This window comes from Capsella rubella, unplaced genomic scaffold, assembly GCF_000375325.1.
Source record: "Capsella rubella cultivar Monte Gargano unplaced genomic scaffold, Caprub1_0 scaffold_6, whole genome shotgun sequence".
Lineage (NCBI taxonomy): Eukaryota > Viridiplantae > Streptophyta > Magnoliopsida > Brassicales > Brassicaceae > Capsella > Capsella rubella.
In genome coordinates, this window is record NW_006238918.1 from 4,072,590 (window position 1) to 4,097,387 (window position 24,798).

General features: G+C 37.3%; 5 protein-coding genes across 7 annotated transcripts; 3 read left to right on the forward strand and 2 right to left on the reverse strand.

The window, feature by feature from the left end:
- Positions 1-1,645: 1,645 nt before the first annotated feature.
- On the reverse strand, positions 1,646-5,716 carry LOC17882358. The gene is made up of 18 exons (XM_006287552.2): positions 5,609-5,716; positions 5,418-5,514; positions 5,271-5,324; positions 5,152-5,186; positions 5,021-5,054; positions 4,735-4,822; positions 4,473-4,564; positions 4,290-4,364; positions 3,770-3,861; positions 3,552-3,681; positions 3,332-3,421; positions 3,128-3,193; positions 2,842-2,933; positions 2,684-2,749; positions 2,502-2,565; positions 2,313-2,401; positions 2,096-2,222; positions 1,646-1,888 (listed from the first exon to the last, which is right to left on the reverse strand). The coding sequence occupies exons 1-18, from the start codon at positions 5,665-5,667 to the stop codon at positions 1,817-1,819; spliced, it is 1,422 nt and encodes a 473-aa protein (XP_006287614.2). The 5' UTR covers positions 5,668-5,716; the 3' UTR covers positions 1,646-1,816.
- Positions 5,717-6,925: 1,209 nt separating this feature from the next.
- On the reverse strand, positions 6,926-9,480 carry LOC17881423. The gene is made up of 6 exons (XM_006287662.2): positions 8,930-9,480; positions 8,358-8,576; positions 8,145-8,249; positions 7,926-8,045; positions 7,752-7,838; positions 6,926-7,619 (listed from the first exon to the last, which is right to left on the reverse strand). Exons 1-6 carry the CDS (start codon positions 9,293-9,295, stop codon positions 7,152-7,154), a joined length of 1,365 nt encoding a protein of 454 aa, XP_006287724.1. The 5' UTR covers positions 9,296-9,480; the 3' UTR covers positions 6,926-7,151.
- Positions 9,481-11,773: 2,293 nt separating this feature from the next.
- Positions 11,774-13,146, forward strand: LOC17883187 (DNA damage-repair/toleration protein DRT100). The gene has a single exon (XM_006289770.2). The coding sequence runs from the start codon at positions 11,854-11,856 to the stop codon at positions 12,973-12,975; it is 1,122 nt and encodes a 373-aa protein (XP_006289832.1). The 5' UTR covers positions 11,774-11,853; the 3' UTR covers positions 12,976-13,146.
- A 3,514-nt stretch (positions 13,147-16,660) lies between these two features.
- LOC17881088 lies at positions 16,661-20,934 on the forward strand. The gene is made up of 12 exons (XM_006286984.2): positions 16,661-17,479; positions 17,697-17,899; positions 17,981-18,178; positions 18,268-18,339; positions 18,413-18,508; positions 18,590-18,669; positions 18,758-18,833; positions 18,908-19,118; positions 19,211-19,410; positions 19,483-19,588; positions 19,705-19,794; positions 19,997-20,934. The coding sequence occupies exons 1-12, from the start codon at positions 16,960-16,962 to the stop codon at positions 20,734-20,736; spliced, it is 2,592 nt and encodes an 863-aa protein (XP_006287046.1). The 5' UTR covers positions 16,661-16,959; the 3' UTR covers positions 20,737-20,934.
- Positions 20,935-21,326: 392 nt separating this feature from the next.
- Positions 21,327-24,797, forward strand: LOC17882504 (FT-interacting protein 1). 3 transcript variants are annotated; one of them, XM_006289885.2, is made up of 2 exons: positions 21,327-21,569; positions 22,254-24,797. In XM_006289885.2, exon 2 carries the CDS (start codon positions 22,380-22,382, stop codon positions 24,687-24,689), a length of 2,310 nt encoding a protein of 769 aa, XP_006289947.1. In that variant the 5' UTR covers positions 21,327-21,569; positions 22,254-22,379; the 3' UTR covers positions 24,690-24,797. The 3 variants fall into 3 exon arrangements, with proteins under 3 accessions (XP_006289947.1, XP_023636896.1, XP_023636895.1); XM_023781128.1 differs by having other exon boundaries at positions 21,327-21,442; XM_023781127.1 differs by lacking the exon at positions 21,327-21,569 and adding an exon at positions 22,110-22,165.
- The last annotated feature ends 1 nt before the right edge of the window (position 24,798 follows it).

A 24,798-nucleotide genomic window follows, 5' to 3' on the forward strand; every position in this document is an offset into this window, starting at 1 on the left:
ACAAAAGAAAAGTCAATAGTCTAATTCTGAATTTAGGGAAGGGTTTCCATGAATGAATGATTAAAAAAGTCTTTTGAAAAAGTTACACACAGAAGTCATTGGATGTCAAGGATCATCACCTCACTGTTACAAAATCTATTTAGCAACCACTTGATTCTGAAAGAAAGAAATAAATAGCAAAATCTATTATTAGGAGACCTCAATTTAAGTCAACAACATGGATTTGATAATACAAGCTAGTAGGTCATATCTTTTCTTTAGCTAGAAGAATGGGTAAATTAGAGAAAACAAATAGGCCATACCTTTAGTTAAAAAGCTAAGATATGACTTTCTGACAAAATCATTTTTTGTTTTGTTTAGTTGTACTAAAGAGATAGAATTCCTTGTGGGACTGATCATTTTCTTAAGAGTTGTTTTAATTGCAATAATGTTTGTGTAAAGTCGAGTTGTTTACATCAGCAAGAAATAGGGTTTTACACTGTTTCAATAATTTTAATGATGAGAAAATCATTGTTAATAGTAAATTGTGCTTAACTTTCAAAACCAAACCCACCAAACCCCATCATATATAAAAAAAAAGTACAAATAGCCTAACCTAATAAAGCATTTTGAAAAAAAAAACTCCACATGCGTTAAAGCCCTTTTTGCCTTTTCTTGCGAATGAACTGGGGCATTTGTTTTTTTCTGCACTTCTTCGTCCCCTACCATCTTATATAAAGGTTTTGATTATGTTATCACTTGGGATTTAATTTCTTATCCATAGTAATCACTTGGATTTTGATTCTTAGTGATGATGATGGTGTTACAAGTGCAAAAATTTAAGAGAATAAATGATATACTTACTACATTGTATTCCCAACACATAACTGGGTTGTTTCTAGTGCGAAGCTCGCTTAAACCAAAAGGATTTTGTAGATTGTATACGATTACTGAAAAAGAATTTGTGGTACCGCACGAAAAAATGGATACGACCAACCTCTCTTACTATATATGCTTATTAGGTAGGTACATGCTTGTGTTGGATCTGAATGGAAGTGATTTATAAGTGGAAGAAACAAAACCGTGTAGCTGAGCCAAAAGACTTGCCAGATCGGATTGAATTGTGATGGAACTTGGTAAGTGATTTATAAGCTACGATTGAATTGTAATGGAACTTGTTTAAGTGAGTGGCATGATGCACCCAGAGTAGCTGATGAGCCAAAAGACTTGCAAGATCGGAAGACTTATGCATTTTTTTTGCTACCGTGGGATTTCGTCTACTGCCACTAGCTTGGTTGGATCTTATAGAATATTTTTAAAAAGGTTACAAAGTCACATCATGATTAAAATCTAAACGAGGGGTATCCAATGCGTGTGTTTATACATAGCCAAGGAACATAATCCAAAGAGAAATATACAACGTCTGAGTTACTCTATCAGATACGAACTAGGGTAAGAGAATTGGATGCTAAAAATGGACCAATAAGTTCGTAAACTTACTTTTCTTGTTATCATGCGGTTTCTTGAGAATTCTACACCCAATGGTGAAAAGAGAGACAAATTGCAATGTGTAGTTTTTTTTTTATGAAATTAAGGAGAGACAAAACTTATGTAAAAGCAGAAAAGTTGAGATAATCGTTAGAGTGGACTTGAAGATTCTATGTGATGTAAAATTGTTGGAGGCGAGTTTAGTAACATTGAGGGGGATATGTCAACAATTTCATGATTGTGTAATGATGAGTATACACTTTTTGGAACACCAATTTTAGCAAAACTATATACTTACTAACATTCAGACATAATCTCGTATATGATTTTCTATGTTACAAACCTAATGCTACAATTCACCTTCTACAGTTTCTGATGTAGATGAGCAATGCCTCTGCGCGATCAGCAGCATAGACGAATTCTGCAGAATCACCATTATCATTATTGACACTTTGACTTCACCAGATAAAATACAGAATATCAATTACATTATTCTAACTGCTACCAGACAACAAAAGTCCAATAGTTTCACTGGTTTGTTTTATTAGCCGAGCACTACTAAAACTAATCAAAAATCACGGTCATCAAGGCTCAAATTGATTAAGATATTTTGAGCAAACGTGAATACCTGAGTTCCAGCTACGACCATGCCGTTAAGAGGATGCGCAGCACAACCTGTGACAGTTTCAGACAATGAAACAAACTTGTTACTGTGATTACACTTGTCTCTTTTCTCATTTCTCTGTGAATCCTCACTGCAACAATAATATCAACAATATCAGGAACGTAGCCATGAAATTAAAGAGAACAAAAGATATATTTCGGAGTTTTCTAGAAATCCTTACTCGTAGTCAACGTGACAAGGAGACTTGGAGCTTGGATGAAAATCAAGAACATGAATCCCTTTCTCGCTCATAGATCCAACCACATAAATCTGCAGTAGGAATCATATAACTTTGCATTAGAATAAGCCAGATAATATCAGAAAATCTTCACTTAAGACCATTAATGGTAGTATAAAGTGCAGGGCTTACAGATGATGTTGGCAGCCATGAAGGTTTCCGCAAGATTAAATCAGCTGAACTGTTGGAACCATCCCTGGTGAACCAAAAATTGCTATACTCTTAAAGCTTTTCTTTTCTTCCCAATCGTTGATCAGTCTAAATGCTTGTTAAAAATTAAGCTTGAAGTTACTGAGTTTATTTTATTAACTTACAACCAAGATGGAGGAGGGCAATGTACATGAGTAACTTCAGATCTATATATGTCAAGAACACCAGACCTGGATATCCACCAACGAAACAAAACATGAATATAATATTCTGTTTAATTGTTTTCCTAAATGAAATAAGCTGTTGTGAACGAATGACTTACCAACCATCGTCAAGGTGAAATGCAAGTTGGTGAGGAGAGGATGGGTTTATATCAATAGAATGGATTTCCTTGGCAACGATTTCTGACTGTGCCTGCAAAGGATTCAAGTTGAGATGCAATTTTTTTCTGATGCTACCGATTTCAATGTGATCAATTGCTGGAAGTTTCGGGGGTAAAATGATTCTCACATTACAAATTCTTATTTAAAAAAAAAAACCAAACAAGCAGAACATGGTTGCTTGAACGGTGGCACAAGAGAGATGTACAACAAAAAGACAGAACTTACCTTAAGAGATTGAATCTTCTGCAGCATTGGTGCAAGATGTAACGATGCTAAAGGCAAGTGGCTCATCTGAACGATATCAAAAACGTGATCAAAAATACATGTTTGGCAGAGCCAGAGAACACGAAAATTAAGTAAATTTATGTAGATGTTACAGATGAAATATACTGCCATAGCCAATTCCAGCTCGTCCCTTGTATGACTTACATCTTTGCGGCTCTGAAAAGCAGAAGAGTTTCTTCCTCCTCGAAGGTCCCAAATATGAATGATTCCTTCTTTACCAGCTCCAAAAATAGTCTACATGGTATATGAAAGAAACTCAGTCTAAAACTTTGGGGCCTTACTAGATTCAAAACTAAAGTCTTACTGCAATTTCAGTGATCAGAAGAACTTGACAGTGATTGGAGATATCTAATCTTATGATTACCTGATTATCTACATATATCTGAATACTCTTGATTGAATCGTATCTGTTTGTTGTAAGTTCAATGCATGGAGACACACCAGCTCTTCTATCCCACATATGAACCATACCAAGTGTATCTGGAGAAAATATTCTGCATAAAGAACAAATGAAGAAAAATTGCTGAAGAAAGTTGGTACAAAAGAAGCTATAATTGTTTTTCATCCCAGGGAGCTACAAACCTTGAATCATCATCACTAGTCATGGCAACATCAGATAAACCTCTAGATATTTTGCGGCCAATAATTGAGAGCTTCTGTCTAGTTTGCAATTCCTGAATACAATTAGAACAATGATTGAAATATGGGTAAAAGGATATGAGTATTTAGCAGGGCTAGCCTAAGTACCCAGATTAAAACTTAATGATAAATCTTACCATGGCCATCTCAGTGGCCGTGTCATTTCAGGTTAAAATTGCTTTGCTTTCTTATAATCGTGATGGGAACAATACATACACTCTTCGGTATATCCGTCAGTTTATCTGAAATCATATTTTGGAAAGGGAATTTTGCTATGCCTAAGATAGAAATATAGCGATACATCTGTGTTTCTTGTTTTAAATATATAAAACATAAACTGAGCTTACAAGAAGACAACCTAAGTCATGATAATACAGTCATACTAGTTGGAACCAGAAACAGTCGCCAAAACCTATATAACTGATATCCATGAAATTTTATAGTCAGATATTATAAAACATACCTCAGTTGGTTTGGGAGACATGTAACTAATATCGAAGATAAGCACTTTATCATGTTTCCTAGATGTGCAAGCGACCTATAGGAATTACAATTGGTCATGTAAAAAATAGTTTCAAAAGAAGTTTAAGAAAGAGTGAAGATGTCAGATGGGCATGGTATTGAGTACTGAGTATTGAGCACATACCTCATTCTGGTTTGAAGGATTCCATCTAGCGACATCGAAACCCAGACGAAAAGACAAATGCACAACATGCTTACTTTCATCTTCTCCGGAACCTATTATTGACAACTCAGTAAATTACTCATTCAAAACAGTAATGAACAAAGGAACAAAAACTTGTATAAGAAATTTAATATGAGCAAACATTGTATAAAAGGTATGACCCAGAATAAAGAGACACATGTACGTTAATAATAAACAAAATGAGCAGAGTTCAAAGGTTCACCTGCGCCAACCTTACTCTGGCAATATAGACTTTCAAAGTCATGCACCGTCAAGCATCCTGACTCTGTTACTGACACTAAATATATACCCTGGAAACAATCCTTTTACCTAAGAAGTGGTAACAAGAAAATTCGAAGGAGTAGAAACTACATGGCAAAAAAAAAAAAAAACACAAGAACTCGTGACATCCTATCTCTCAAGAGTAAACAGAAACAGATAAGAAACGATGAAATGAAAATGGACATTCACGGATAAAAGACTCTATAAAGGTGTTGCTGAGGACTCACCTGGTTATCAAACTCAAGCCCTGCAACGCCTCGCCTAGGAGCCACATAGATAGAATGAGAGCGAAAAAAAAAAAAGAAAAATTGAAAGCTCACTAGAAAGTATGTAAGTAGTAGCAACAAGAGAGACTTACATTGCTGAGGAATGCTGCTGGTGGATCTCCACCATCTGACATACAAATCTCTTAGCGCTCAGACAAAACACTCCAAAAATAAATTATAACACTTAGGAACTTGGAAGAAAAAATCTTACATGGGTAATACATGGCTCCGCATTCAAATGATAAAGATGTGGAAATTTCCCAATCTTAGCCACAGGAAACAAAATTACCAAAATGTCAAAATCTAAAGAAGAGTTAATCTCACGATAAAGCAAAAGCTTGAGAGTAAAAATAAAAACCTCCGAGTAGGAATGAGCAACCAGAGTATAGAGTTCGTGTCGATAAGCTGAATCCAATCGTCCATTCAATTCGATTAAAGATCGCTTCCATGGTCGCCTTCGATAAAATTGAGTAAATTATAATACAATGCCAATTTACAACCAAGGAAGATGAGGGAAAAAAAAAACCCTAGTACTGTAGATCGAATTACCTGAACGTAGCTGTAGATTTTGCCGGCGACGATCCCGGCGAAACCAAGTATTTCTCCATTAATTTGGCGTCCGACCAACTCTCAGTTTTCCCGCCTTTCACTTCGCGCTTTTAGTCCACAAGTTGGTATAGTAGAGACATTGACTGACCCAAACCAATTTATTTCATCAAACAAAAATTATAAGCCCATTTAGTAAAGGCCCATTAGGGAACCCGGAAGAACTTACCAGCCTATGCCTAGGGCTCGGTTAGGAGGAGGATCTTCTTCGTGTTTCCTTGACTTGCAAGCTTTAGGTCTCGAAGTCGTTGGTTCTCAGCTTCTTCTCAATCTCAAGGCAGTTCTCGTTACGGTGCTGCTATTCTCGGCTGAGGTACGGTGCTTCTTATCTCACCCTAACTAGGTTTTATTTCCGTCTCCGATTGATCTCATGGGTTTTTCCGAGTTTACCTGTGCATAGTGCCTTGATTAACCTTGAAATTCATACCTAAATTCAGTATTAAAATAACGTAAATTTGGAGAATCTAAGTTTGATTTAAGATAAAGTACTACATGTAGTCTACATGGTTTCCTGAATCTGATTTAAATGTTTTTCTCGGGTTGTAGAAAAAAAAATGTCAAGCTCCGGATAATGTAGCTAGCAATCACTGAGTCACCTCCACATCCAGATATCAGAGTTATTATTGACAACGTTGCACATTCGGTTTCCAAAAAAGGGTGTTGGAGATGGAGAAGAGAGTGATTATGAACCCTCTCAGTTTGAGTTTATGAAGGAAACTGATGGCAGGCGTGATTATTTCACACATCTCGTTGTTGCTTATTAGAGAGTATTAATAATGCCTTCCGAAAAGCTGGGGGAGAGGCCGGGTGCTGCTTGTATTTAGACCCTTCTTAAGGATTTTTTCGATCAACTTCAATTGGAAAAGCTGGAGGAGGCTATGAGTCATTTGCATGATTTTGTTGGTGCTGCTGACTATTTTTCTCTCATGGAGTTTGAATTATAAGGGACCGACATTGGAAAACTGTGCCTTGTTACCTTGTCAAACACGTCGGTTTTAAGTTTTAACTTTGACAATCAATTGTTACTGAGTGAGTTTTTCTATCATCTTCATCGTTTAGAGGAATTTCAGGAGTTGATTCAGTAGGAGAGAATGTAAAAAGCTCTGGATATGACTTATTAACGCTGTGCTCTTAAAAGTTCAATTTTCTTTTTAGTATTATGTGATACTCATGTTTCATGCCTACGCTTCACATGAACTCCCAACTCTGGCACTGAGAGAGAGTCAGCCATATTTCATATAGATATCAAGATTAGAAAACTCAATTAAACCCAACTGAGAGCTTTTGATATGAAGTCAAGATTCTCAAAACAAATAACTTGATGGTATATTATACTTTTAGCTACAATATAACTTTAGATTCTGAAGCACCTACTTACACTAACAGCTGGTTCTGGTTCAGCACTTCAGACGTATTTTAAACAGGTTCTATTCAATGGCTTTTTTCTCAGAACTGGTACTGATACTTACCAGCAGACCAATACTTACTAAACCCATCTCTTAAGCGAACCAGAGGCATCTCTTGCAGTGGTCTGAATTGGCCTTCTAGGTTTCTTTGAATCACCTGTAGAGGAACCCCGTCTCAGCCTTGAAGAAGAAGAAGAAGAACAAGAAGAAGAAGAAGAACAAGAAGAAGAAACTGAAACAGGCTTCCTAGTAGTCGATGGACTAACTACCGAAGGCGGCTTTACAGATTTCACAAGTGATGTTGAGGATTTAGCTGGGGCTGAGTTATGGGTTAGTCCTACAGCTGAGAGTTCCTCCCTCATGAAATCAACTGGAGCCTTTGGTAAAGCACGCTGGGGTGTGTCTACAGTAGCTTCCGAATCAGAGGATGAAGAGGTTGTAAGAAGATCCATATCATAAAGAAGATTGTCCATTCTCATTGGGAATTCATGGGTATTTGAGACTGCAGCTGAATAGGAGGACCTCCGGAGCCTAGTGAGCTGTGTGACCTGCGCATTTCACAATCAATGGAAGGTATCATATACAAGTAGTTTTCGTACTGAAGATTTTACAGGGAATTTATCACGATGGAAATCGAAAGTAAGGCTGTGCAACTTGTAAAGGTTAGTTAAGTTTGTAACCTTTTCTTCTAACACCAGCACGTCTCTCTTGAGCTTCTTAATTATTGTCTTCTTCCTGAGAATAATCTCTTCAAGCTCCGTTTCTCGCTGTTAAAAGAAAGAAGAAACGATTTTTATATAAGTCATATGAAGAATTTTAAGGGCGTATGAAAAATTCAAGGAGTCATCGGTTACTTTTGAACTAGCTTTGGTGGTCGATTGAAGAAATGAAGTTAAGTCCTTTATTGTTGCATCTTTCTCTTGACACTCCTTCCTGAGAGAAAGCATGTCTTGGTCGAGTGAAAGACTATCAAACTGCAATGAACATTAAAACCAAGTGATCTTCATTAGCAACAAAACCACCAAGATATACCACAAAGATTGTTTGGCCAAATTCACATATTCTTAACATACATGGGTTTCTGCAGCAGAAGTGACACTGGAACACCAATCTGACATGTAAGACATACGCCTTTCCTCCGGCTCTGTGTCAATCACCGGATTTGTAGGAGCTTTATCCTAAACAGTAGAACCAAAGAGAAGTTGAGAACATAATCAATTAGATCATGTAGAAATGATGCTCAGTGATTTCAATGATTCCCATAGAAGTGCAAAGAGCACACACACCTGTATAACAACAACAGGTGACGAATGAAGATGTTGATCACACAGCCAGCAGCCACAATCTACAAAATTAATCCTCTCAGATCCAAACTTTTCTTTAAGAGTGGATTGTAGAGCATCATGATCTGAGACCTTGGATCCAGCCGCAGACTGATCCTTGACAAGATTTAGCTGTTGACACAAATCGTCAAGCTTTTGTTGCATGCTTGAGAGAACCTGATCCTGAAAAAAACAACCACACTTGCTGTCAGAGAAGACACCAAAATTACAGTAAGAATATCTCTTAAGAATTCAAAAAACAAACACTTCATCAGTGAGACCATTGTGAGCTCAATACTAGTAATGTCGAGATCTAGAGAGATTAAACACAAAATTTGTATGATATAAACCTTAATGAGTGAAATTCAAAAAGAAGTAACGGAAATTGAAAGCTTAATTGAACTAAAAGCAAAGTGCTTTAAATTAAACAATCCGAGAGAAATTCTAAATTTTTCAGTCTCCCCATATATATTTTTTTTTTGCCAAAGTAACGAAATTTCTCAAATCCCAAGCAGATAAGAGAAACCAATACGAACCCTAAGATCAACAGATTTCTGGAGCTGTCGAATCACACCATTCTTCTTCGACTCAGCGGTGGCGACACCAATGACGGCCACAATCAGGAATCTCTGGTAAGGCGTAAAGAGCTCCCACGCGAGGGCTTCATCTCGGGTCAATCCGCCACCGATTGACCGAGCTGAGCTGGCTACATCGGAATTGACGAGTAAACCTTGGAGAGAGATGTAAGCTGGACGCCGAGACGATTGTAGAGGCTGACAACGACGGGTGAAGTGAGTTGAGGACAGATGCGGCGGAACGAGAGAGGAGAAAGGGGAGAGATGGACTGAAGCGGGGGGAATTGGGTAAGACCCGGGATCCGGATCCGGAACGGGTTCATCCATGGGAGAGGAGAAGAGGAGGAATCAACGAGAAAACGGTTCGTCTTCAATTCAAAGGAGAGGTTTTTTTAATTTTCAATATTTCTGACTTTTTGGGTTTTTTGGAAGTTTCTGTAATTTTAAAATTTGAGATTTTCCCCCGTAAGGAAGGTGAATCGATTCAAGGGTTAACGTTGAGTGGTTGTGAGCTTGACTAGTCTACAGTTTTTGGTTCTTTGAGCATCTTATCATTGGTTTAAAAATATTGATTTTGTAGATTAAAATTATGTTTTCACTTTATGTATTTCTCCATATAACATATTATCTAATACTCAAAAATAATTAAGTTATATTTACTTGATATGATTTTCTTTCTTTCAAAAAGTAATTATAACTTAATTTATAAATAAATATTCAACTTTTTCTTAATATGTATGAAAATGTCAAAACATGAGTGTTTTTATTTTGATGACATGATATTGGACTTTTAGTTTCCACTTTCCAGCTTTCCTATAATTAGTGATCTATCTTTTTTTTTTTTTGTCAAACAATTAGTGATCTATCTCAGCTTAAGAATTATCTCAGCCAATATAGATCTCAGGACTCAGATGATGATGGTACACCTGACTCACGACGCTGATCCCCAACTTTGTGGGACTATACTTAAAATTTGCATTGCACGTCAAATATAACCTTTTGCATCTCTTTATGTGCTTGTTGTTCATGCATCATTTACGCGAAACCACATTTTCGTTCTCTTATATTAATGAAAACTTAGCCAGAAGACAGTTTTGAAAACATTTTCTGAAGCATTGTTACACGTGATGTCTTAGTTTTTTTTTTCTTTTTTTGTCAAGTCTTAGTTCTTTTTTGTTTTTCTTTGTTTTCTCAAGTATCGAAAAAGTCGTCTGTTGTTGACTCCCCTGCATACTACCTACATTTTGAGTGTTTAACTTACATATCTTTCCCACAAATTTCTCATATTTATACACGTCAACAGCAAAAGATATTAGATTGCGCAATTGCCGGCAAATAGTAATGATATGTGGATCATTTCATAAACTTGCATAAAACCATGTTAGTATTTCAATCGTCTGAAACTAACGAATCATTTTTAAAGTAAAAGTTCTGAAATGCATTAGACGGCAAACGAACGTCAAGCACATGCGGCCACATGAGTTGTCTTTTGAATAATCAAAGCCATTAATGCCTCTCTTCTGACTTGACACTTCCTCCTAAATCTCTTGGTACCAATTAAAAACAACTGCCAAATCTCCGAGTCACGTTTACTCTAGCTGTCTCCAAAACCTGTCATATTCTTTAGCTAGGGCCGATCGACCATGAATTTTGAGAAAACTCAAGGTTTATATAAATCTCTCAAGGGAAATAATTAAATGTCAAACTAGTCGTTGGAATTAAGAAGCTGAATCAAAATAAACATAATTTGATCACTAGACTAATCTATTATATAATCGAACGCACAAGACAGAAAGACCAGCTTACATATTTGCGTTGTTGCTCGTGAGAGATTATGTCAATATAGACAGCAACGAAATCAAACATATACTATAATATTAAAACCAGTAACGGAAAGTGACAATCAAAACTAAATTATCTGGCTCGTACGTAGAGATAGTTGCAATGTGGGCAATGTGGGCAACGTGGAGACGATTTATCACAATGATTAGGGTTGTGTCATAATGACATTATTATGTGGGAACAAAATACTCGGTAATAACTATAGTTTAAGTTAAACTAGTAATTGATTGACTCACAGGTTGAACAAGGAGGTCGAATAGATATACATTTATTACATGGGGTTGATATTATTTATGTGCTAATTCCTAACAAGGACAAAGATCACATGCTCATCATCGATCATCTACAACGATAAGATCCATGAAATTTGACAGTAATATTAAATCATGCATCTATACATAAAATAAAATAAAACTAGCAGTAAATTAATCCAGCCAAAAAAATACATAAGTGAGGACAAGATAAGAAACCAAGATAATGTCAACTCTCGTAGCTTTAGCCACTTGATTGTTGGCTTCATTATTGGGTCCAAAAATTCAATGTAGCTAGAGATAAGAAAAAGAAAACTAATTGATGCATTGCCACGATTGTTAATTTGAACTCATATTTTCAACTACTTGGGTAATTAAATTTGCAATCTCTTCTTATATTCCAGTACGTGACTCCGGAGAGAGTCGAACCGTTCGAGAACATGCCCAGGCCTGATGACATGGATGGTACAACCAGGCGACAGAAACAAACAAAACCATGTTATATTAGTAATGAATAATGATCTAATCTTCACATCAAACAAAATAAATCTGATATAGAATGGAAAAATATATATAGAAGCATGCAAAGTATGTGACGTGGCAATAGATGAGAAGGTTCAAAGAAGCAAACAAAAAAAAAGTAATATTTCGTCGTCTTCTCACGCCCATCGATATGTGACTATAAATAAACACCATCTAGTTAAGTCACACTTCCATGTCAAATTGCTTCAATCCCATGTAAAGCTCATAATAATTAAACACATATCACTCAAAAGAAAGATTCTTCACACAATGGATACCAGTAACAAGTCATTATTAGTGATCCTGTTGAGCAACGTCGTCGTCTTGCTCCTCGCCGCCACGACGGTTCAATCCTGCTCACCTTCCGATCGAGCGGCGCTTCTAGAGTTCCGAGCTAAGCTCAAGGAGCCATACATTGGCGTTTTCAACACGTGGAAAGGTCAAGACTGTTGCAATGGCTGGTATGGTGTCAGCTGCGATCCTACCACCCGCCGAGTTGCCGGCATTACACTCCGCGGCGAGTCCGAAGACCCCATTTTCCAAAAGGCCAAACGGAGCGGCCTTATGACCGGTATCATTTCGCCGGCGATATGTAAACTCACTAGACTCTCCGGCATCATCCTCGCCGACTGGAAGGGAATCTCCGGCGGGATCCCTAGCTGCATTGCGAATCTCCCTTTCTTGAGACACATAGATCTCGTCGGAAACAAAATCTCCGGCGTGATTCCGGCGAACATTGGGATGTTACTGAGGCTTAAAGTGTTGAACCTCGCCGATAATCAAATATCCGGCGTGATTCCTCCGTCGATCACGAGATTGACGAGTTTAGCGCATCTGGATCTAAGGAACAACAATATCTCGGGAGTCATACCGCGAGACATCGGGCGTTTGAAGATGCTGAGCCGTCTGTTACTAAGCGGTAACAAAATCTCGGGTCAAATACCCGAATCTTTGACCCGGATCTACCGGCTCGCGGATCTTGAGCTCTCGCTGAACCGGCTCACCGGTTCGATCCCGGCTTCGTTCGGCAAAATGTCGGTTCTCGCGACGCTTAATCTCGACGGGAACTTGATATCCGGCGAGATTCCGGGGACGCTGATGACGTCATCGATATCGAATTTGAATCTGAGCGGGAATCTCATAACCGGACGGATACCGAACACGTTCGGACCGAGGTCGTACTTCACGGTGCTGGATCTAGCGAACAACCGTCTACAGGGACCGATTCCGGCGAGTATCACGGCGGTGTCGTTTATCGGGCACTTTGACGTGAGCCATAACCGTCTGTGTGGGAAGATTCCGGTGGGATCACCTTTCGATCACCTTGATGCGACGTCGTTCGCTTACAATACTTGTCTTTGTGGGAAGCCTCTTGGGAACTGTAAGAAATGATTTAATTAAATTATTAAAATTATTTTAACAAGATTTGGGGAGAATCAAATGTAGTTTGGTTAATGAAATATTATTACAGTATTATTACAATTATAATTTCACGTTATCATGTAAAACTACTAGCCGTTTGAAAGAGGCAAAACAAATAAGTATATCGTATTTTCTTTGATCTTCTTGGTTATATCAAACCATCGTCAATAAGATTCCTCGAACCACATGAGCTTGTTTTAGGATAAACTAGTATTTTAAAAAGTTGTGGCCACTTCTAGGCAATATTTAGAAATCTGGACCGACCACGCTCGTCCGATCAGGATACATCCGATAATTTGGTCTTAATAGACTTTCAAAACCCATCTTTTTACGACTTTTAGAGTATCTCCACCCAATTTCTTAACAAACAAAAAAGTCATATGTTGTAGTTAACTGGACTAAATAGGCTAAACTGGTATGGTGGGCCTGTGTCCAATGTCGGTGGTACACCGTGCATGGGTCGTCTTTCATTCCATAAGTTTCACAACTGTGTTTTAGTTGTAAAATTTTCGTCATGCTGTCATGCATGCAATTCTGTACTAGTTGATAATGTGCAAAGGGTGTGAATTATTGAACTATAGGCCTTTGCGATGGCCTATGAAATTAATCTAAGTGCATTTTAATTCATGATCTCTTTGATCCGTCATTGAACACACATTTCTGCATTTTTTCGAAGACAAAGTTTCTGATAGCCGACTCTATATATAAAGTACAAAACAAAATCATCATAGTCACAACTAGATTACATAAAATTTATTCATCGGTGATATATATCGATTATAAGATTCTGATATATAGGCTTGCCCAGTATAGATCATCAGGACTACAAAGAAGTAGACATAATTTGTATTCAGAAGAACAACAAGATACGACACAAAGAACACGTGAATACCGTGCGGGAGAGAAGTTAATTTGCACAATAGGTATGTGATGCTTCTAAGTCACTTTCTATTTATAAAACAGGATTACCGTACATGATAGAATTTCATTACAAGGTTTGTTTGCAAATGTATGCTTTGAAGCATCATCTTAGTTATAAAATATATTTTCTTTATGGCTGATGCTGATTTTAAAATTTGTACTAGGTTTCGACTTGACCATGGTTAGATAACATATTCTTGATTTTTGTTTTTAATTAATTGAGAAGACCGTCTCTCCAAGAGTTTTGTGTGAGCTTCCTAATTCCTACAATGATTTGATAAAGATCATCGATTGCTATTAAGCCATTATTCCCAAAAAAAAAATGCAAGGTAGATATATTCATATCGTTGATAGATAATATGATAATCGGTTAAAATATCATAATTTGGTGCTAACAGAGTCTTACGATGTATTCATATCGCGGAAAAGATAAAAATATATCGGTTTCACACTATTCGAGAGTAAAGAATGAAGAATCCACCTTCTCGTATATATGTGAAGTAATTTTCTTAGCAGGATGTAATCTCACCAACTCGAAGCATTGGAATGTATATAAAGACATATAATGACATACTAATGATCAACCATTAGTATATCAGTTTAAATGTAAAGAACTCTTCAACAACCAACTAGGTAGCTAGAGACTAGAGTTAGCATAATAGTTATCGATCTGACACACAAAAACCTCAAGTCATATAGCTTATTAACTGAACAAGGTTACTACTGCCTTAACCCCATAAGGTGGTACAATTCACAATTAAGGTTCCATATGCAAATATATATATATATATATATATATATATATCCAAATATATAAACTGGGAAAGACATTAATTTCGAGATCGGTTCTTAGAATTTAGATATTTTTGTTATGAAAGCGTACAATCTAGTGGGTTGAAAAGTAACTTTGGAATGAAAGAAAAGTAGTAAGTAACTCGTGTTATCCTTTGCAGTTTTGCACCACACTCGAAAAAGAGACCTTTGGGTAGTTAACACTGACGTGCGGAGTGATGCTCCTTTCTTGAAGCAACAGACTAAACTCGTCATCATAATACTGTAATATTCATCACCTTCACTTTTAAAGAACCACTGTTTTCTCAACAAATATATATTGTAAGTAACAATTTAGATAATTATTATTTGATACATCCAATAATTGACGGTAGCAAATATCATAGCCACCTATGAAAATAACTAATTTGCCGGAATGTCCAAAATACTCTTTTGTCTGAAAATTGATTAATGACGACTACATCTAACTTCTTTTTTTTTTTTTTTTTTGTGTGCACCGACGACTACATCTAACTAACTAGCCATCACTCTCCATAAATACTCAACAACTAGCTTTATAAATCTTTTGTTTTTGTAGTTTTAGCTTCTGCATTATTGAATGTAATTTGTACTTCCCTTGAATTAAAAGAGAAGACATAAAAAAAAACCAGAAGGAATAAAATAAAAATGACAGTACAAAACAGTAAAGATTCTCTTTTACGCACTTAGGTTGAAACAGTCTTTCACGAAAACCGTAATACATCATATGATATATTCTCCAATTCCATATACCAAAACAGACATCACAAAAGAAACGATAGAATACTGCTATTTCAACCAACTTATCTAAACTGAGTTTAATAATCATTTATTGTTTTGGTCTATAGAGACATTTATTATGAGAATGGTATATACAGTTTTGGTAATGTTTATTTGATACTCCGTGAAGGGATTATGTTAATCATTCGATATATAAGATTTTTTGTTTTTGTGTTTTCATGTTACTTTACAAAAGAGTTTCTTTGATAGATTAGTTTGTATTCATTCACATAAAATCACATCACATGTCATTATGTCTTCGTCGAGCATCGTAGAGATATCACACATTGCAATCAGATGGTTTCCACACGCCATTGCCAAGCGATCTACCAGAGCCATCCATTTTACATTCTTTTACAAATTTGTTTGATTTAATATTAAATTACTCATTATAATTTTATGTATACATGTAAGAAAATCAATTAAAATTTATAATAATATTTTTAAAAGTCATATTATAAAGAACTACACTTATATGAAACTAGAAAAAGTAGAGTTGCATGTCATCATCCTATTCCAGTTACTTAAATATCCAGCTGTGTTTTCCAATCATTCAAACTATTTATGGAGTATTAGATATCTTAAAATAGTACAAGTTTTTTTTTTAAAAGAGTAATTAAATAAGATATGATAAAATATTAAAAACAGTTAAGAATGTTACAAATTTTAGTTTTATTTAAGAAAAAACAGTTAAAGAATTTAACACACCAAAAGCACATATATTAGTATATTTTTATTTAGACGCCATGCAATTTAATTATTTTATTATTATTTCCATTTTTTTGGTCCCTCCTTCAACCTTTTTTTTTTTTTTTTCCAATACATACATACATCTCTCCTTCTTCTCCTCTGCAACCAAAAACCCCTTCTTCGATCTCTCCATTTTCGTTAATTAGCGATTTAAAAAGGAAAAAAATTAATCATCTCGTAAATCGAAAGTAAAAAAAAAATAGTAATAGTCGTTGGGGATGGTGATGTTTAGTAGTAGTCCATCAAACATATCTCGAGAAAAAACAGAAACAGCCCACTGATCTCTGTGGAAACACACTTGTTCCTTTTTCACAGAGTCTCTCTATTACTACCATACCAGGCAGCGAATGAGACAAGCCATCCGTGACCTCTTTCACCTCCTCTCTAATTCTTTTTTTATTTTCTATTTTTATCCAAAAATTCTATCTTTCTCTGTTTCTCTTTCACGTGATTGAATGTATTCTTTTGTTTTGTTATGTGGTAGACATTGCTTAAATCTTTGGAACTCTTTTTTGCTTTATAAATATCTGCTCACATTACTCTCTTCTTCCAACTCATACTGTTTTTTTTAGTCTTTGATTTCATTCTCTTCTTCGATTCTGTTTTTGGGATCTTTTGGGTTTCGGGTTTTGAACGATCTCTCTCTCTTTTGATAAGACTTTTTGCTTTTCATTTTTTAAGACAAAAAAGAGAATGGATACGATGAAGAAGTCTGGTCTCATCATAAAAATTGCTCTTTTATACACAAGCTTTGTTCTTGTTTGTGTTGCGAAAGAGTGTACGAACACTCCTACGCAGCTCGCTTCGCATACTTTCCGTTACGACCTTCTCCAATCAAAGAACGAAACTTTGAAGACAGAGTTGTTCTCTCATTACCATTTAACACCAACTGATGACGCTGCTTGGTCTAGTTTGTTGCCTAGGAAGATGTTGAGAGAAGAGGAAGACGAGTTTGGTTGGACTATGTTGTATAGGAAGTTCAAGGACTCTAATTCATCTGGTAACTTCCTCAAGGATGTCTCTTTGCACGATGTTAGGCTGGACCCGGAATCCTTTCATTGGAGGGCTCAGCAGACTAACCTTGAGTATCTATTGATGTTGGATGTTGATGGTTTGGCCTGGAGCTTCCGTAAAGAAGCTGGTCTTGATGCTCCAGGAAATTACTATGGAGGATGGGAGAGACCAGACAGTGAACTCCGTGGCCATTTTGTCGGTATAAAGCTCTGCTTTTTTTTTTCTTTTCCTCAATTCAGTATACTTTCTTGAACCATGTTGTTGATAGTATATGCAAGAAATGGTTTTGAGAATTGATGTTTGGAATACATATATTGCATAGGTCCTTAAAGGACTTGCCTTTTACAGCTTAGACCCTTTTAAAGGATTTACCTGTTAGTAGATGGCTCATAGAATCTACCTGTTTGTTTTTGAAGGTCATTATTTGAGTGCAACAGCTTATATGTGGGCTAGTACTCATAATGATACTCTCAAGGCCAAAATGTCAGCTCTCGTCTCAGCTCTATCCGAATGTCAGCAGAAAGTTGGCACAGGATATCTCTCTGCTTTCCCTTCCAGTTTTTTCGACCGGTTTGAAGCTATAAAACCTGTTTGGGCTCCTTACTACACCATTCACAAGGTGAAAAGTTAGACTCTTTGATGTAGATTACTATGCTTATTCTTTGCAAAAGATGTTCTAACTGTGTCTTAATTTTGACAGATATTAGCTGGTCTGGTGGATCAATACAAGTTGGCTGGGAACAGTCAAGCTTTAAAAATGGCAACAGGGATGGCTGATTACTTTTATGTCCGGGTTCGTAATGTGATAAGGAACTACAGCGTGGAACGACATTGGCTATCACTAAACGAAGAGACTGGTGGCATGAATGATGTTCTCTATCAGCTATACAGCATCACTGTGAGTTAAAATCTTGTCAGTCTCTCTAAAAAGCAACCTTAGATTTCTATCTGGCTTTGTGTCATTTCATGGTTTATTGGACTCTGCAGGGAGATTCCAAGTACTTGCTGCTCGCACATCTCTTTGATAAGCCTTGCTTTCTCGGAGTCCTTGCAATTCAGGTAGTTTACTTGATGATTGGCTTCAAGAGATGTGAATGGCAATGGAACATAACTTGCCGTGTTTTATTTTCAGGCCGATGATATTAGTGGATTCCACTCTAACACACATATTCCCATCGTCATTGGATCCCAACAACGGTATGAAATCACTGGTGATCCACTCCATAAGGTATTGAAGCGCAACCTGGAAACGCGTGAGAGTTTATTAAATAAAACGGTTCTCTTGATTCTGATAACTCTATACTTTCAGGAAATCTCCATGTTCTTTATGGACATTGTTAATGCTTCTCACAGCTATGCAACTGGAGGAACATCAGTCACTGAGTTCTGGTACTACCATTATCTGACTTTATAGTTTGGTTCCTTTTCACAGGACTTTGTTTATAACTCTTAACCATGCATGATTTGGGAATGTTAGGCAAGATCCAAAGAGAATGGCGACTACACTGCAAAATGAAAACGAAGAATCATGTACCACTTATAACATGCTCAAGGTAGGATTTTAAACTTATTTCCCCTCTTTTTCATTTCTCAAGATAACAACATATAAAAACTTGTACAATTGCAGGTCTCTAGGAATCTGTTCCGATGGACAAAAGAGGTTAGCTATGCCGACTATTACGAGCGCGCTTTGACCAACGGTGTGCTCGGAATTCAAAGAGGAACCCAGCCTGGACTGATGATCTACATGCTCCCATTGGGTAAAGGTGTTTCTAAGGCTGTAACTTATCACGGTTGGGGAACGCCGTATGATGCCTTCTGGTGTTGCTATGGCACTGGTAAATTTTAACCACAATCATCTTGTTATCTACATGTTCTTAGTTACAAAAATAGATATATTTTGAGGGAATACTTTTGTTTCTGTCCACAGGGATTGAATCTTTCTCAAAACTGGGAGATTCCATTTATTTTCAAGAAGATGGTGAATCTCCAGCTCTTTATGTCACACAATATATATCAAGCTTACTTGATTGGAAATCTTCTGGTCTTTTGCTATCTCAGAAAGTTAAACCCGTTGTGTCATGGGATCCGTACATGCGTGTGACATTCTCTTTCTCTTCTTCCAAAGGGGTAAACTTTTGCTGAACTTGATGCAACCTGTCCCCTTAAATAAAGATTCTGATGGATCCAATTTTCTTGCAGGGAATGGGAAAAGAGACAACTTTGAATCTAAGGATTCCTGTTTGGACAAACTCTGTAGGTGCCAAAGTATCTTTGAATGGCCAATCCTTGAAAGTACCAGCTTCAGGTGATTTGGTTTTTAGATTCTAAAAGCAGAATCCTCTTGACTCCTGTGTTTCGGTTATAATCTCTAGTTTGCAAATATGAGAATCATATATATTAGATCTACCTTTTGCTTTGCAGGTAATTTCTTATCAATCAAACAGAACTGGAAATCCGGCGATCAATTGACGATGGAGCTACCGTTGAGTATCAGAACTGAAGCTATTAAAGGTATGAAACAGTGTTCTGAAACCTCTGATGTGGTTAATTGTAACTAGTCGTATATTAGATATTGTATCAGTCATGCTGTGTAATGAGGTAAACTAGTTCTTATTTATTGTGTATAAATTGTATACAACTCTGTTTTGACAAAGCAATAACAAAACAACCTGATTTCAAATTATTTTCCCCTTTTTTTTTGTGACTATTTCAGATGACCGGCAGGAGTACTCGTCTCTTCATGCCATACTCTATGGCCCCTACCTGTTAGCTGGGCACACGAGCAGGGACTGGAGCATCACAACTCAGGGTAAAGCTGGAAAATGGATCAACCCTATACCTGAAACTCATAACAGTCACCTTGTCACATTCTCACAACAATCTGGGAACATATCTTACGTGTTGTCAAATAGCAACCAAACCATCACAATGACAGTATCACCCGAGTCAGGAACACAAGACGCAGTTGCGGCGACATTCAGGCTCATGACTGATGATTCTAAACCACGGATTTCAGGTCCAGAGGAACTAATTGGAAGCCTGGTCATGATAGAACCGTTTGATTTCCCTGGCATGGTTGTAACACAAGCAACTGATAGCTCTCTCACGGTTAAAGATTCTTCTGCTACTGCCAAAGAAGCTTCTTACTTTCGGTTAATACCTGGAATTGACGGGAAGCCAGGAAGCGTGTCGTTAAGACTAGAGAGCAAAAAGGGTTGTTATGTGTACAGCGATCAGACCGTAAAGCCGGGAATGAAACTGAGGCTTGTATGTGATTCGGATGTGACTGATGAGAAGTTTAAAGAGGCAGCAAGCTTTAGTATAAAGACAGGGACGCATCAATACAACCCAATGAGTTTCGTGATGAGCGGAACACAGAGGAACTTTGTGTTATCCCCACTATTCAGCTTAAGAGACGAATTATACAATGTGTACTTCAGTGTGCAAACTTAAAAGAAAGAAAACAGTTAAAAACTCCATTAGTACAATGGGAGAAAAATAAGAAAAAGAAAAAAAAAGGTCTCCTGGAAATGTATTTAGATGCTTAGCCTCTTTAGGTGGTTTGTGACATTGTATTTGCAGTTTCATCTTAAAAAAATATTTGTTGCAGTTACAATAAATATATAGACAACAGTGTTTTTATAAATTGTACTAACGAGCAGTTCGCGTTTTTCATATTCTAAAAGTAGAGAGTGGACTCTAGTTCGTTCTATGAGCTATCACCATTCACAATCAAAATCAGAGCATTCATGAAATATATATATTCTCATACAAGATGTAGAAATAAAGTGTGTACTAGACAGAAAGTATATTCCACTGTGCAATGAAACAAAGCTGTGGACAAGAAAACAAACAAGTCCTACAAACATTGATTTCTCTCTCAATCAATGCACTCAACCTTAAATGCATTACTAGGAAATAAACTAATACAAGTTGGTAGAGACAAGAGTGAAAATGGAGGAAGTAGCAAATAGAAAAGTAAGAAAAAATGAATAAAAATATGAAAGAAGAGGTCAAAAGAGTAGGTCCACTAAAAAGCAGCAGATCTTAGTACCCACATGTTCCCAATATATTCTATTTCTCTACTGTACACTCTCTTCTCTCTTCTTCTTCTTCTTCTTCTTCTTCTTCTTCTTCACCTCCTCCTCCTCACTAAAAGGTAAAAGCTCTCACTCTACTTCGAAATCTCATTTTCACCATCTTCACTTTCTTCTAAACTTTCCATTGCCCAAAAAAAAAAAAATGTATATCCAAGATGGTTTCTCTATTCTTCATTAGATCCTTAGGTACATTACCATTGTTATTTTGTTTCATTTGTTATTATATTATGACTAGTTGTTATAGTGTTGTTTTGATCAGTTGCTCAAGTAACAGCGATAGTGAAGAATTATAGACATAGAAGCAAAACATTTCTTGTGGGGTTTAGTTGTCTGTCTCTCAAAGATTGTTTTTCTTTGTTTGTTTGTTTGAGTTACAAATAGATCTTCATGTTTACTCTTCTTTCAGTTTATTTTATTTAAAAGTAAATGATGTTTTTCAAAAAAAAAAAAAAAAAATTGAAAAGTCACTTTCTTGCTTTGTTTGGATCACAGATTAGAAGAAAGCTAAGAGAGCTTTGCTATAATTTTATTGAGAAAAGGTTTAAAAACATATTTTTTTGGGGAATCTTTATTTATAGGAAAATGTCTATCTATGGTAGATTGGTAGATGCTTGTTTGGTGAGAAAACTTCAACAAGAGTCCCAAATAACATTTAAATATATGTAAAAAGTTACCATTTCCACTTTTATCAAACATTTTCAGACTGCTTCTATTATTCTCAGTAGAGTGTAGATCTCAAACTCCTTACTCATTCATTTGATTTTGATTTGAGAGATGTATATGTAAGTAATATGTTGTAACCGTTGTTGGTAAACTGTTAAAATCTCTCTGATTCATTGTTGCTGTGTTTTGTTTTTTTTTTTCTACCAGAAGGCTGCTTTAAGATAACAGAACCAAGCAGCTTACCCTGAAACTGGTTTCTTATTACAAGTTCTTGGATCTCAAGAGACGGATTCTTAGTAATTGATTTGTAGGAGTTTTCAAGTTTCAGTCAAGATGCAGAAACCTGGGCAAAATATAGAATTTGCACTGAAGGAGACTTCACCAAAAATTGGTGCAGGAGCTGTGACAGGTGATAAACTCTCCAACACTTATGATTTGGTTGAGCAGATGCATTACCTCTACGTCAGGGTCATGAAGGCAAAGGAATTACCAGGGAAAGATGTGACCGGTAGTTGCGACCCTTATGTGGAAGTGAAGCTCGGAAACTATAGAGGAATGACTAAGCATTTCGAGAAGAAGTCCAACCCGGAGTGGAAGCAAGTGTTTGCGTTTTCAAAGGAGAGGATCCAAGCATCAATTTTGGAGGTTGTAGTGAAAGACAAAGATGTGGTGTTGGATGATTTGATTGGTAGAATCATGTTTGACCTTAATGAGATTCCTAAGCGAGTTCCGCCTGATAGTCCACTGGCTCCTCAGTGGTATAGGTTGGAGGATCGACATGGCCGTAAGGTTAAGGGAGAGCTTATGTTAGCTGTTTGGATGGGTACACAAGCCGATGAAGCTTTTTCTGATGCTTGGCATTCAGATGCAGCCACAGTTGGACCTGAGGGTGTGGCGAATATCCGGTCAAAGGTTTATCTTTCGCCAAAGCTTTGGTATGTGAGAGTTAATGTAATCGAGGCTCAAGATTTGATACCTCATGATAAAACCAAATTCCCTGAGGTTTATGTAAAAGCAATGCTCGGAAACCAGACTCTGAGAACGCGTATTTCTCAGACGAAAACACTGAACCCAATGTGGAATGAAGATCTGATGTTTGTTGTTGCTGAGCCTTTTGAGGAGCCGTTGATTCTCGCTGTGGAAGATAGGGTTGCACCAAACAAAGATGAAACGTTAGGCCGGTGTGCGATCCCGTTGCAGAATGTCCAGAGGAGGTTAGACCATAGGCCGCTTAACTCGAGGTGGTTTAACCTGGAGAAACATATTATGGTGGAAGGAGAGAAAAAAGAGATCAAATTCGCAAGCAGGATTCATCTACGAATCTTTCTTGAAGGCGGATACCATGTTCTTGATGAATCAACTCACTACAGCAGCGACCTAAGGCCAACCGCAAAACAGCTATGGAGACCAAGCATTGGACTGCTTGAAGTAGGGATCATAAGTGCGCATGGACTGATGCCAATGAAGACAAAAGATGGGAAGGGAACAACAGATGCATATTGTGTGGCTAAGTACGGGCAGAAATGGATCAGAACAAGAACAATTGTCGATAGTTTCACGCCTAAATGGAACGAGCAGTACACGTGGGAAGTGTTTGATACCTGCACAGTTATAACTTTTGGAGCATTCGACAACGGACACATCCCAGGAGGAAGTGGAAAAGATTTGAGAATCGGGAAAGTAAGAATCCGTCTCTCAACCCTTGAAGCTGACCGTATATACACACACTCATATCCGCTGCTCGTCTTTCATCCGTCCGGGATTAAGAAAACGGGTGAAATACAGCTAGCCGTGCGGTTCACTTGCCTATCACTCATCAACATGCTTCATATGTATTCTCAGCCCTTATTACCCAAAATGCATTACATCCACCCGTTATCAGTTCTCCAGCTGGACAGCCTAAGACACCAAGCAATGAACATTGTCTCAGCGAGGCTGAACCGTGCAGAGCCACCTCTTCGCAAAGAGATTGTAGAGTACATGCTTGATGTTGACTCACACATGTGGAGCATGAGGAGGAGCAAAGCTAACTTCTTCAGAATCATGAATGTTCTGAGTGGTCTCATTGCTGTTGGAAAATGGTTCGATCAGATCTGCAACTGGAGAAACCCAATAACCACAATTCTCATTCATGTTCTTTTCATTATCTTAGTTCTCTATCCGGAACTTATCCTCCCAACGATTTTCTTGTACCTTTTCTTGATTGGGATCTGGAATTTTCGATGGAGACCAAGACACCCGCCCCACATGGACACACGGTTGTCCCATGCAGACGCTGTCCATCCCGATGAGCTTGATGAAGAGTTTGATACTTTCCCGACTTCCAGGTCCTCTGAGATTGTGCGCATGCGATACGACCGGCTCAGAAGCATAGGAGGGCGGGTTCAGACAGTGATAGGCGATCTAGCGACACAGGGAGAGCGATTTTTATCATTGCTCAGCTGGCGAGACCCAAGGGCAACCACATTATTTGTGCTCTTCTGTCTCATAGCTGCTATTGTGTTGTATGTTACGCCATTTCAGGTTGTTGCACTTCTAGCTGGGATCTATGTGCTGAGGCATCCAAGGTTCAGGCACAAGCTACCATCTGTGCCGCTCAATCTCTTCAGGAGGCTACCTGCAAGATCTGACAGTCTATTATAGACAATATTTCTCTTCATCTGTTTTAAAAAACGTTTGTTGATTTTCTAAGAACATTGGGTTTAAAGCTTGGTTCAGTCTTTTCAATGGAATATTAGTTATTAATTGCAAC